Genomic DNA, 14,285 nt, shown 5'->3' on the forward strand with positions numbered 1-14,285 from the left:
AAAGCCGTGCTGAGTTGGAGGGAGACGGTTTAGCTGTAGATGGTTTAGAAGTTGATAATGAAAACATTTTCTCAAGGATTTTGGAGAGAGGGGAAAGAATTGCAATGGGCCTAAAATTAGAGATGTCTATTTTGTTACCTCCTTTGTGGAGTGGAAGAATGTATGCTTTTTTCCATATAGTAGGAACACAAGACTCTTGGAGAGACCTATTGAGAAGTATACTGATAGGACAGACAATAGATTTTGCTGCCATTTAGAGATATTCTGGAGGCAAGTTGTTGGGGGCACAGGAGCCAGGCTTCAGTTTAAGGAGAAGTTTTGTTATGGTGGTGATGGGGATAGGGCAGAAAGAAAAGGTAGTTGAGTTGGGGGGGGGTGCTACCTGCGGAGACGGAGATGGAGGATGATTTTTGGTAGAGTTAGGGTGAGGGAAAGTGGAGGTGAGTTTGGCTATTGTGTTGATGAAGTTGTAGAGGGTAGCTATTTGACACTGGTGGATTTTTCGGGTCCCTATTAATTTGATGATACTTTAGCTTGTTGAACTACAAAAGATCGACTGCTAAAGATCAAAACATCCAACCCACGATCAATCAGCTAAGCACATTGTTTTCCCATGGAAAGAATTCGCTTGGCCGTTACACAAAACAAAAACTTTCAACCTGAATTAAGTGGGGGGCTGTACCCCCCACAGCCCCCCCTAACTAAATATACTAACTCCGAGATCGCTCCACATTGGGGAAAGGGCAAATTCCCATTAATGGCCAAGCAAATTCTTTCCCCGAGGAAAACATTTGCTTAGCTGGCCGTTCGTGGTTTGGCTCTTTCGATCTTTAGCTGTCGATCTTTTGTAGTTCGACAACCTAAAGTTTTGTCAAATTAATAGGGACCCGATTTTTCAGGGAAAGGGCATAGGTTGTTTATTGTACCAGGGTTAATTAGAGATGAGATGGACTTCCAAAATTTCTTAAGGTTTTGTTTGCAAGGTAGTATTGTTTTCTATCATTAAAGATTAGGCATTTTACTTGGTTACTGAGCTGTCTGAATTGTAAGAGGTCAGTGGGATTTTGATGGTTTTGCCATTTTTTTCCATATTTTGTCTCTGGTACTCATAATTTGCTTGGTGGTTCTAGTGAGCCAGATGGAGAGTTTGATTTTGACTCTTTTTACCTGAACAGGGGCTAGTTTATTGAGGATAGTTAGGAAGGTGGAGTTGAACTAAACAGCTTCATCTAGTGGTAGGAAGTTTAGAGTATTCCAATTTATCATTCATAGGAATTCATTAAAAATTGTGGGGTTAAAGTTACTTAAATTTCTTGATTGTTTAAATTGGTGTGGGGAAGGTATTAGGTTGATTTTTCAGATTATGTAAGCTGGAAGGTGGTCACTAATACTAAAGGCTAGAGTACCTGCTATTGACACTTTGCTGGGGTCAGAGACTAATATCCCAGTCTAAAATTGAACTATTGTCTTTGTTTTTGTTGGGTCTAGTTATATCTGTAATAATTTGTGTAAAGTTGTACATGTTATTAGGTGCTAGTTGTACAGGCTATTAGGTGCTGGAGAATGGATGGAGAAGTCTAACCAGTTTATATTTACATCCCTAGGATGATTGTTTCATTATTAATATTACCTGATATCCAGGTGAGAATATCTTCTAAAAGGGGAATATTATTGCCTGGGGGATGTATATGGAGTTATACAGAAAGACTTAGAACTGTTGAGTTTGAGAAAGGATACGAGTAATTCGGCAGTTGCGAATTGAGGAATAGGTTGAGTGTATGGGACCATAGAGAGAGTATTGGGGAAAATTGTTAACAATGCCTCCTCCTTTTTTGTGGGGTTGTCAGCCCATAGGTAGGCATAACCTGGAGGAAGGAATTCTAAATCCTTTATGTATGGTTTCAGCCAGGTTTCAGTTGCAGCTAGTATGTCTGGTTTATTATGGGACAGCAAAGCATGTTGTTCTGGTATTTTGTTTCTAATACTTTGAAGACTGGTTGTAGTGATATTTAGTGATTTATGTGAGTTATAATCAAAATAGTGTGACAAAGTCCTTAGTAGTATCAAAATGTTCCGGCATCAATATTAATTGTTCCAAAAATCGTTAGTATCGTTTACAACTGTATTTGTGCTGTCGAGGAACAATTATGTACATGGTCAGAACGCTAGATGCGACTTCTATTTACTGTAATCCCCAATGAATTTGAGTATAGAGAGTATCAGATTTCTTAGCAATACAGCAGGTTTTAGAGACAATAAAATTTAATTGATTTGTACTCTTTTAGAACTAATTTTGGAAAATAATCTGTTTATCTTTGATGGCAAGCATTATATACAGAAAACTGGCATAGCCATGGGCACAAGTGCCAATAGCTATGCCAATCTTGTAATGCCTCTATGGGAGATTGAAAATGTGTTGAAGAATAATGTGCATCAATGATTCGTTTATCTTTATAAGCACTTTGTTGATATGTTTTTAGTTTGGGGAGGTACTGAAGAACAATTATTTGAGGTTTACTTTTAAGTCATCCTGTGATGATGGATTTCTTAGATGTCAAAATACATACGAGAAATTTAGCTCTGTTAGGTACAAAGATCCATAGGAAGAAATTTAAGAAAAATACCCTTCTGCATTAAGTCTAATATGCATCCTGGACATGTTAGTAAAAATGTACTTAAGGGTCAGTTTTATAGGGCTATCAGACTTCATTATGATGATTTGAAGGTGGCATCTGAAGAACTTAAAACTGAAATTTTAGACAGGAGTTATAATGACCTTAAAATTAATCCGTGTATAGCTGAAGTAGTTATAACTAGGCAGGACAGAGGAAGACTATTTTTCAAAACCTTTTTCCCAGAAACAATCAAGGATGAGCGGTCCGGTTAGAAATGGACTGATTTTAACTTTTTCTAATGACATTAGTATTATATGTGATATCATTAATAAGCATTGGTCTGTACTTTTAGCAGATCCTCAAGTGAAAAAAAGTAGTGGACAATAAACCTAGGTTTGTTTTTAGGAATAGCTAGTCTTTAAAAAGACAGTTATGCTATAAAAGTATGTATGAATCTCATTACATGGGCTCCAATCAGACAGGTACTTTTAGATGTAATTCCTGTTCTGCATGCAATTATATTTTTACAAGTACTTCTTACATTCATAAATGTACTGGGACTGAAATAGTCTTGGATTTTTATTTTTGCCAAATGTAGAACGAAAAATATACTGTATTATGCTGGATGCATGATGTTTGAAGCATTCTATATTGGCAAGACTAATCCTCCCTTCAAAGACAGAATACTTGAACATCATACTGATATCTTTGGTTAAGCATACTTTTACATTTTTTGTATTAGAGTATGTAAATGAGAACATCAGGCAGGAAGATATCAAAAATAAGAAAGTGCTGAACAGAAGTGGATTTCACTTCTGAAAGCATTTCTGGAACCAGGTTTGAATGAAATCTCTCTCAAACCTGTTCTGAATTCATGCCCACTAAAACACTAGTAGAAGCTTGGCTTATGCAAATAATTTGATTGGCAGGATCAAAAAAACATTTTTGTAATGTTTATTATGACATCAAGTTAGGGGCTTGGCGTTTTTAAATAATTTGATTGGTCAAGTGTGTAAAGGGAATTTTAAATGAATGAAACAGGTGTTATTTCTTCATCACAATTTTATTCCTGTTCTGGATTGGTTTTGTTGTATTTTAAAAGTGTTACTGCTTTGTGTTTAAACTGGTCTGATGAAGCAGTATTATTAACTGTGAAAGCCCTCACCATTTATTTTGTTATTAAAGCAGTCTTCGTCTGGAGGTCGCGGCAGCTTTGGATTTCTTATTTTAAAGGTGAATTAATACAAAGATCCTGCTGTGTCTGCATAACATGGTTGGATGAGCAAACACGGTTCTTCTCAATTCAATATATTTATATGCATTTTTGTTAATAAAAATAAACTAAATTAATTTTAATCAAGATGGAGTGTTTTATAAATTCTCATCAAAGCAAAGCGTAACCCAGTTTTGCACAAACTATGAACACACATGGTTTTGGATGTGAAATGGTAACCATGAATATACCATACATAATAGTGAACTAATGTACAAGATAGTTACAAGACACAATGGTAAATATATGATTTCATTAGTTTGTATATTACGCAATCTAGCTTAAAAGAAATGATAAACTAAGAGAGAATAATACAGACTACCTGTACAATTCTTTCAGGGTAACAGGCCTCATTGGTACAGGCATAAAAGAAAGACAATTATGATTTTTGTTAATGCACCAATGGCAATTATTTTACCTTTCTTTCTACGTATATAGAATATGGAAGGGGGGTAATAATTATGTACTGTACATTTGAAGGAACAAATTGTAGGATGAGTGAAGGATATCAGAACTGGGCCCCCTACATTTATACAGAACATTTTTCATTCATCACAGAATCCGGTCCACCACCTCTTTTATTATCGAGCATCCATCTTTTTCAGGTTTAAACTACTGTTTCTCATAGATTTTGGTGGATGTAGATAACCAAGATTCCTAAAGAACTGAGCTTTATAAATTTTTTGTTTAACTGCACTGAGTGCTGAGTGTGCTGTGAGAGTTCAATATTTTAGTTCTAAGGTATTTAGCAGCTGTTTTTCTAAATAGTGCCATTTACATTTTTTTACTTTTTTAGTAGTGCAGTGAGGGCTAAGTCAACATTTGTTTTACAGTTTAGTTGTCTTTGCCTAGTTTAATTTTAGTGTTGGTAATTAGAATATTAATGCAATTTTCTGATGGGCTACTTCTGGATTTTATTTTTTCTTTTGTTTTGCATTTAATAAATTTGATTTCAGTGGATTTAGGTGGAAAGTACTACCTTTTTTTTGTGTGTGGGGGGGGGGCATGTGAAATTATTTTTAGCACATTGACAGACAGACTGATTATAGGTAGTTACTAGGCTATCTGCCCAAGGTCATTTATAAGCCTAGCCAGAGTATGTCGGCTTTCGCTGCCCCATTGGTTAATTAACTGATCCTCTGTCAAGCAGAGCCAGTGAAGTGATCCCAGGGGGGTATTTTCTGTTACCCATCCACTCATCAAGGTTTCTCTTGAAGAGTGTTAGTGAGGGGCTCTGCCTAATGTAATTTGGAATTTTGTTCCTAAGCATGAGGAGTCTCTGACAAGAATCTATCCCTCCAGCATGTTCTATTTATTGTTGTGGCGAAGTTTAGCTCACTAGAGCGTGTGGCTCGCCGTGACTTGTATTTCTTTAGGTGGAGCATGTCTATCAATTCTGAGCTGGACATGGCTTTGTAAGTCAGGCAGAGATCACCTCTGAGTAAGCGATATGTCATTGAGTACAGCTGGAGTTTTTTCAGTCGGGCTGCATAAGACATATGTTTGAGGCCAGTAATCCCTCTTGATGAGATACTTTTATGGTCAGCTGTTGGAAGTGTCTTGTGAGGTACGTCCCAAATGGGGAATTGTGCTCTATGATGGGTCTGATGATTGACGAGCAGAGGGGCATTATAACCTCTATTTCCCTTTAGTAATTAGATGGGCCACATAGAAGGATTTCCTAACTACTTTGGCAATATGATTGTCAAAGGAGAGATTACTATCTACCTGGGTCCCCAGATCTCTTATTACCTCTTCAGTATTAAGGTAACTGCCACCTATGTGGTAATTCGTGGGTGTTTTGTTTTTCCCAAAATGGGATGACTATGCATTTTTTGGCATTTAGCTTGAGGCCATGACTTTGTCACCAGGTGTCCGTCTAAGTAAGGCCCTTTTGGAGGATGTCCGTGTCAGCCGGAGAGTCAAATATGGCTCCCAGTTTGCAGTCATCGGCGAACTTGGTTAGCCACAGTCCTCCTGTGTTTGCTTGTACTTCTGAGAAGTATATGCCAAACAGTAGGGGTCCCAGGACCGAGTCTTGTGGGACACCACTTGTGACTGGTTTAGAGTCGGACCTGGAGCGCGCTATTCTTACCGTGTGAGTTCTGTCTGTAAGCCATTTGGCAACCCATCTCATGACATAGGGGTTTATGTTCAGACTGGTGAGTTGTTCTCTAATACCAGAGTGGGGAATGGTGTCGAAAGCCTTGGTGAGGTCAAGGTAGGCTGTGTGAACAACCTTTCCCTCGTATATGGCTTTGGTGACTGTCTCGAAGACGTCAACCAGGTTTAGTAGGCATGATCTGTCCTTAACAAAGCCAAACTGGGTCAGGTCAAGTGTTTGAAGGTTCCCAATGTCTTTGTTAAGGAGTTCTATGATGATACGCTCCATAGCCTTGCAGACCAGGCTAGTCAGGCTTATGGGGCGATAGTTGCCAGGATTAGTTGTGGCCCCTCCTTTGTGGAGTGGAATAACTGTTGCTGCTCGCCATTCTGTGGGCACGTAGGCTGTGGAGAGGCTAAGGTTGAACAGCATGTTTAGGTGGGGGGTTAGTTCGTTCTGTAGTTTGTGCAAGACACAGCCTGGGACACCATCTGGCCCCACTGACTCTGTTTTTGGCTTTTGAAAGGGCTATTTTCGCCTGTGCTTATGTGATTTCCTGGACACTACACTTTTCCGGTATTGTTGTGGGCCTTTTTGGAGTAAGAGAGGGGTGAAGTTTGCACTAAATCTATCTGCCAGGATGTTGGCAGTATCAGTAGGTTCAGTATGTTTTGTGCTATTTTGCACTAGTTCAGTGCATATCTGCGAGTTACCACTTAAATTTTTAACATAGCTAAAGAAGGCTCTGTGGTTATCTTTTGAATCCTTGGCTATTTTTCTTTCGAAGTTAGCCTTGGATGATTTTATGAGGGACCTTAGTTTCTTAATGATACTGATCAGAAATGTCTTTTCTTCTTGGGATTTGCTTTTTTTCTGAACTAGTTTCCTCCTTCTATTGTATAGCCGGTTTATGGCAGGGGTCCACCAGACTGGTTTCCTTCTCTTACAGGAGTGAGTCTTAGTTTTTCTAGGGATGGCACAATCCATGCATCCTTTTAGGTGTTCAAAGAGTGCATCTGTAAAGGTTTCTGCATCTTGGGCAGCGTTATCCTTTAGCATGGGGGCTGTGAAACTTACTGCCTTTGTCTTAAGTAAGGTGAAGTTTGCTTTAGAAAAGTTTTTTTACTGTGGTTTCCTTAGTTGGGGGTGGTGGTGGGGTGTGGACATCCAGAGTGATTAGTTTATGGTCTGATCTAACCAGTGATGGGTTGACCTCCGGTGTGAAACACCCGTCGCCCATGTTTGTGATGACCAGGTCCAATATGTTTTCACCTCTGGTAGGGGAGTTTATCAGCTGATCCAGGGCGTTTGAGTTGATGAATTCCAGGAAGTGCTGGGCCTGGGAGTTTGTACTCTAGTAGTTTTCCCAGTTAATGGTAGGGTAATTTAAATTGCCCGAAATATCAGGGTGTTCGGTAGGACCTTCAAGTTTTCCAGTGTCTCCAGAAAGGTGGAGTGGTGGGTCCTGGGTCTCATCATGGAGGGTGATCTGTAGCAGGCCACAATTTGCATTGCAGATTTGCCCGATGTTAGTTGCACATGGATGATCTCAGAGGTATCATGCTGCTCCACTAACCTGGAGGTGTATGTATCCTTGATAAATATGGATACACCCTCTCCTTTTGTGTTTCGGTCCGTGTTCTGTGACCGAAACTTGTGGTATGAGTTGTAGCCCAGTAGTGCTGGGGTGCTCTGTGGAACCTTGAACCAGGTTTCAGTTACTGCACAGATGTCGACGTTCTCCATACTGAGGAGTGCTTTGAGCGCGTGCATTTTGAGATTTAAATTCACGGCGTTGACTAGCATAACCCTCAGTTTTTTGTTAACTCCGCTGTTTACAGAGGTGGGTTTGACTTTTGAGCCTTGCCTAAAAAAAGGCACTATGGGGACAGCAACAGCCTTGGCCAGTATTTGAAAGCCTAGGGGGTGACAGGTGCAAGCAGTCTCTTGTGAAGCAACGTGGCTTGTCGAACATGTCGTTCCAGGCTGACAGACACTGGATCCCCTTTGAATGACACCATAAGCTTAGCCAATTGTTGAAATTGATAATTTTTTCTTTATACTGAGGTATCATTCTTGGTGATGGCAGGATGCTGCTCAGGGTCAAGGTCATACCAGCCTGGGCTACATGATCAGAGAGCTCTTCCATGTCTCTTCATGTAGTCCAGGGAGGTACGTCTCAGGTCATTCACACCAACATGAACAATGACAGAGTCATATTTCTACTTGTTCTGGAGTGACCTGAATGCTTGTGTTATGTGGTGGATTCTGGCTCCCTACAGGCAGCTAACAGTATCCTTCTGCTTGTCCAGCCTAGTGAGTGAGACATCAGTGTGCCTAACTATAGAGTCACCTATTACTAGTGTGTTAGGTATGTTATTTCGCCTTAAGGGCTGTGATTGTGCGGCACACTGATTTTGTGTTTTATGTGTTGTCTTGTTTGTGACGGGAGGTGCAGGTTGTTTGGGTGTCTGCTTTGGAGATCCCTGATGCTTTTGTATGTTTTTATTTAGAGCCTCCGAGTATGATTTTGTGTATTTATGTGTATTTTTTGCCAATGCTGGTTTGGTAGGTCTATGTGTGGCTGGAGGTGTGGTGCAAGTGTTAACCTTCTCCTCTTGACGGTCTGTTCCAGTCTTGGGTTGAGAAAGCTTAGCCTCCAGTTTGGCTGTATAATTGCATCTCTCGCATACGTTAGTGTTTTGTGGTAGGAGGAGAGGGTTGCCTGTGTACATGAGGCAGTTGTAACATTGCCTCAGGATACCCAGATTCACCAGCTGGACTGGAGAATGCACCTGAAATTGCCCTTTCGTCATGCCTGAATAGTAGGGTGAGCTGCTTAGTCGCTTGGTTGGTGAGGGGTGAATAAAGAGCCTTGCCCTGCTGGGCAATCAAGTGTCAGGGTATATTAGTGCTTCTATTAGGTCTGAGCAAGTGCTGGGCTGTAGGATGCTTTTTGAGTGCTTAGGTTGAAAGTTAGACTAGTTTCAAGGGAAAAACTGAGGAGGAGACTTAGTGGAGCCGGGAATAATTTAACCCTAGCTAACCAGCACTGCCCAGCGCACAAAACCGTGCAAACGCGGTTTTTATAGCAGGGAAATGAAATAGAGAAATTAGCCCAAAATGGCCAATAAACTATTAACTTCTGGGCTGGAACCACTCTCCTCCAGGGACAGATAGGCTGCTCAAAGCTCCCTCTCTCACAGGTTAACAGAGAAATTTCCTTCTATCCAAATAAGGTATGGGTAACTCAGAAACTTGTAACATAGCCCTGAATTCAGCAGTAGCCTAAAAACTGGACTATACTAGCTTAGAAAGGCGGGAAACAAGGAATTTTTTTTGTTTTTTGAAATAAGGCAAAAACAGTAAAAAATACACTTAAAACAGCTTTAAACGACTACAAATGATCAGAAAAGGCTATCACACATTAGTGTGTAGCCTACAACAGTTAATTTAAACAAAAAATGACTTTTTAAAAGAGCAGGCAATCAAATAAGAACAATATGTGGAAAAAAACAAGCTTTTGAATCACAACAAACACTGGAAAATCGGCATTTAGGCAGAAAACAGTTAAGTACAGAAAGAAAGTACAGAAAACGGATACTTAACTCCACAGTCTCTTTTCTAAGCTAGAAGGCTTGTATCATTTTAAGGCTTTCTAGTGCTTCCCAGTAGGTTAGTTACAGGAAAGATGGGAAACAAGTGCAGATGTGGTCTTTTAAACCAGAAAGTTGAAAGAGATGGACAAACTGTCCAAATGGTCAATAAACTACAATTTCTGGGCCAAGAACCACTCCTCTTGTGGGAAACAAGTGCAAGTGCGGCTTTTAAACCAGAAAGTTGAAAGAGATGGAAAAAAACTGCCCAAACAGCCAATAGCTACTATTTCTGGGACAGGAACCACTCCTCTTGTGGTAGGATAGGCTACCTAATGCTTTCCACTCCCACTGATAAGCTAGAAGGCTTCCCTCTAACACAGAAAGGCTTGAGGGGCTTAGAAGCTTACTAACAATCCTGGATACAGCGACTCTGTAACCGGACTAGGCTAGTTATAGGAAAGCCAGGAAACAGGCGCAAGTTGGGCTTTCAAACCAGAAAGTTGAAAGAGATGGAAAAAAATGCTCAAACAGCCAATAGCTACAATTTCTGGGCCAGGGACCACTCCTCTTGTGGTAGATAGGCCACCTAATGCTTACCACTCCCACTGATAAGCTAGAAGGCTTCCCTCCAACACAGAAAGGCTTGGGGGCTCAGAAGCTTACAAAGAGTCCTGGGTAAAGCAAATCTGTACCTGGACTAGACTAGTTACAGGAAAGGAAGGAAACGAGTGAAGACAAAGGCTTTTAAATCATAAGGTTGAAAGAGAGCTATATAGAAAGATATTTAGATAGACAGATACATAGGGTGAATTTAGGTATGGTAGTTTGCAAGAAACAAAGCAATTATTGGAGTAATTTTTTTCATTTAAGAAATCATATGTATTGACAAAAGAAATTCAGAAAAAAATACATATCTTATCAAACAAGCCATTCTGCAGTCCAGCATAAATAAGTCTACCTTTCAGGCAAGCATTTTCACAAAAATCAGTTTTCTGTACCTGGATATAACGGAAACTAGCAAAAAAGCTTCACCTTCAATTCTAGCAACACACACACACAAAGGTTCATTGTGTTCTGTCAACATACTTTTACTCAAGACAAACAAAATATTCAGTTTATTCACTGTTTATTGAGCGGTAAAAACACTTTTTTTTGCAAGATTGTAAGACTGTGAGGATTAAGGGGTTATGCAATCTCAGAGTTGGTATATACCAAGTACTATAGATACTGACACACCCACACAAAAAATATCAGAGAGACAGTAGGAGTGCCGCCCATGTGGAGGGTGATGTGGGGGGGGGGGGGGGGGTCTTGATCCTTGCAAAAACTATGTTTTTTTTTGTTTGTGTTGTTGACCAAGTTGATTGATGTTTAATAACAGTAATATACACAGACACACACACACATATATCTATATATATGCATATTAATCTGTTAACCCTCAGGCACATTAGGTTATTTTTCATGTACAAGACTGAGAACAACCAAGGATGGACATCAAGTGATACTTTGCAGAGTCAGACAGGTGTTTAGCAGCCACCTAAGCCTCAGCTTCTTGAATACTAGTACCTCACAGCCAGGGGACTTGGGTGATTGTTAAATCTTATGGCCATCTGCCCATGCTTGAACTCAAATAAGTGTTCAATAGAAGTCCAGCAACCATAGGGGGAGAGAGAGTACAGCTGTAGTACTTCACCAAAACTTAGTATTCAGATTCAAGCAAAGTTAGTGCAGTAGCTTTGGGGATGGGACTGCATGCTGGGGAACAATAACAATCAAGAGGGGGTCGTTTAGGTAATGAGGGGTTAGCTTTCATGAGTGGGTAGGGCGTTTAGGATTAGAAGAGGGAAACAGGTTTTGGGTTTAGGTAGAGGGAAGGAAGCTTAGGTTTAGGAAGCAGGAATGCTGTTTTATTGTCTGGGAGTAAAGAGCAAGTTTAGTTCTAGAGGGGTGGAGGTTTAGGTTAAGGAAGCAATCAGGGAATTGGGCGAAATGGGATTCCTATATTTATAGTTGGGGAGTTTTTAGTGTTGAAGTAGGGATACTGTTAGGGCTATGTAAGTATGGTTAGGTGGTGGGATGGATACAAAATTTACTAGGATCAGGTTGTCCGGGTAGTGGGAATAAGGGCACTTGGCAGTAAGAGCGCATGCCAGCAAGTGTGTCTCAAGTTAGTAGCACTTCAGCACACATAGTAGAAATGAGTAAGGCCTTCAGACTGTATCATTGTGAGGCTTGTTAAAAGCTCCTTAATCCTGAACATATATTCTAGATCTTACTACTGCAGCTTAACAGATCTTTAAATGTCATGGTTTGATATGTGTTGACATGTGTAAAATGATGCTGGCTGTCAAAATATCTGACAAATTGCAAAAATTCAAAGAACAAGAAAAACTGCCAGCAGTTTAAGCATTGCCAATTAATATACAACTTAAAACCTTTTCTTTTGCTGTTATGTATGACTTTTCCTGTATACACACACACACATTATATATATATATGTACACACACACACAAACAGTCCACATATGACCCTAGTAGTATGCTACCGTTAAGACAGTGATACGAGGACATCAGCTAAGGAAGAGATTCTGATTAGTGGACACTTGTTTAAATTAGCTCCAGTATGAAATGTGCTTTATGTATCTGAAGGCGGCTATTTGCCCAAAATGCTCACCTCATTTGATTAGACTTTGTCTGTGTGATTTTGGTGTTATTCTTAGTGTTTTAAAGTTTTGTTACACATTTTATTAAAGACAATCCATTGTGGTGGATCAGCTTAATTTTATTTTGCTTGAGTTTGGTGTCTACTGAAGCTTCCTTGCATATCATCACTTTTCCATTTTGTCGGAACACTTTAAGCTTGCTCACAGTATAAATGTGTCTTAACATTGTAGTAAGTGCTCAGCTGAGTATGTTAACTAACTCGGGTATTGGGGTACAGACTTTCTGACTTCTGTATATTATACATCAATCTTCTTCAAAATGGGAACTGTACCTTCTTGGAAGTCTACCTTTTATGCTGTCTCACACATTACTAAGTGGGCTCTACCATTATTTCACAGTTATGCACTTTCCCTCAGTGAGCAGTACCATTTCACAATATGCTCATTCCCTGCATTCTTTATCACAGAATAATAGTGTATGCACAGCATTACGCAGCAAAATTAATCACATTATTGTATCTGATTCCAAAGTCAGAATTCTAAATGCTTTATAAAATAAATGAAAAATATAAATGTAATCACATTATTTTACATTTGCGATTTCTTTCTCCAGGTCCATTATTCTTGTTATTTCTTTTTCTAGCCGGATTTCATCAGTGGTCACATTTTTCTCTTTGCGTATTAATATTGCAACATCCATCATGAACTGGGTATATGCACTACATGCCTGCAAATAAAAGGTTAAAGCATTATTAAATAACACTGCTGTTTGAAGATAATTAAAACAATGTGATCAACATTTGTATTTTCATCCATTTTGTGAACTGATACCTTTAATACAAAAATTAACAGGCACACCATTCTTCAGGACAAAATCATATTCTGTCTCAGAGAATGTGGACATGATGTTACTGATTTTATAAACACACTGGATGGGATTGAAAAAAAAAAGATAACCACAAGTACCTCTTACAACCAAGGGTAAATGCATGCAAAACGTGATGAAATCAGGCTGCTGGGGGGAGTGGTTCACTCTATGAAGGGCTGCTGTGGTAAATCACATATGATACTTCAGTGATTACATCTTAAAGCCCATTTGATCAAACCTCAAAAAAATAAATAAATAAATAAATAATAAATATACAACTCTGTGTATTCATGGGTACAATGATGTCTACAACCTCTATGCATGAGTTCAGCCTAACTCTAAGATCACATCATGGAATGAATTGAAAAACTCAGAGCTGTTGATATGGGTTTTCAACTACACTTCAACAGATTTTTGCAAATTAACAGCAAGCTGCATGACACATGCTACATTCTACAAAATATTCATCTCCCTTGGAAAACAAACAATTCCCAAGGCCTACATTATCAATGGTATCTCACTTCCCAACGAGTCTGTGATCAGATACATAGGCATCTGGACTAATGGCTGCCTGTCCTTTGATTACCAAGTAGCAAAAGTAGTTACATCCATATTTCAAAATTAGTCACACAGGGCATATCATCTAAAACCTAGGACGTTACTGTTCCCCTGTATCCTGCCCTGATAGATCCAGTTTCCACTATAAAGTACTCTATGGCACATATCTAACTAGACACCTCAAAAAACTCAGAGGTTTTTAACAAAAGGACTCTCAGGCATCAAAAATCTTAGTTATCAGTAAAGTACAAAATCACCATCAGTGTAGTCTGTCAGCTACAAATGAGAAGAGCGAACACACTTAAGAACAAACTTTTTTTTTTTTTATATAAACATCCATAAAAATGAATGTTCATATGAGTGAATGTTCTCTTTAATGGTGGTTTTCCTGGCAGCCTTTTGAGTGAGATCACATTGCAGTAGGGTGTGTCATGTTGAAGTTGGTACATATGTACATTTATATAATCATAAAAAAAATAGCAGGTGGACTTGCCCCTACAAAAAACATTAGTTTTAGTGTCTTCTGCTCTTGATCATTTTAGATTTACTTTAAAATGATCACTCTTTTTACATTTGCTCTTTTAAGTTTTAGATGTTTCATA

The 14,285-nt window shown here is 39.2% G+C and overlaps 1 protein-coding gene across 1 annotated transcript in view; it reads right to left on the reverse strand.

The window, feature by feature from the left end:
- The window catches only part of MME (membrane metalloendopeptidase), a 1,194,620-nt gene that overhangs the window by 597,615 nt on the left and 582,720 nt on the right, over positions 1-14,285 (reverse strand). The window contains exon 8 of the mRNA XM_044070514.1: positions 12,850-12,984. Coding sequence (XP_043926449.1) covers positions 12,850-12,984 — 135 coding nt within the window. The remainder of the gene's footprint in view (positions 1-12,849; positions 12,985-14,285) is intronic.

The sequence above is a fragment of the Protopterus annectens genome, chromosome 4.part1 (genome assembly GCF_019279795.1).
Source record: "Protopterus annectens isolate FY-2018-M chromosome 4.part1, PAN1.0, whole genome shotgun sequence".
Lineage (NCBI taxonomy): Eukaryota > Metazoa > Chordata > Ceratodontiformes > Protopteridae > Protopterus > Protopterus annectens.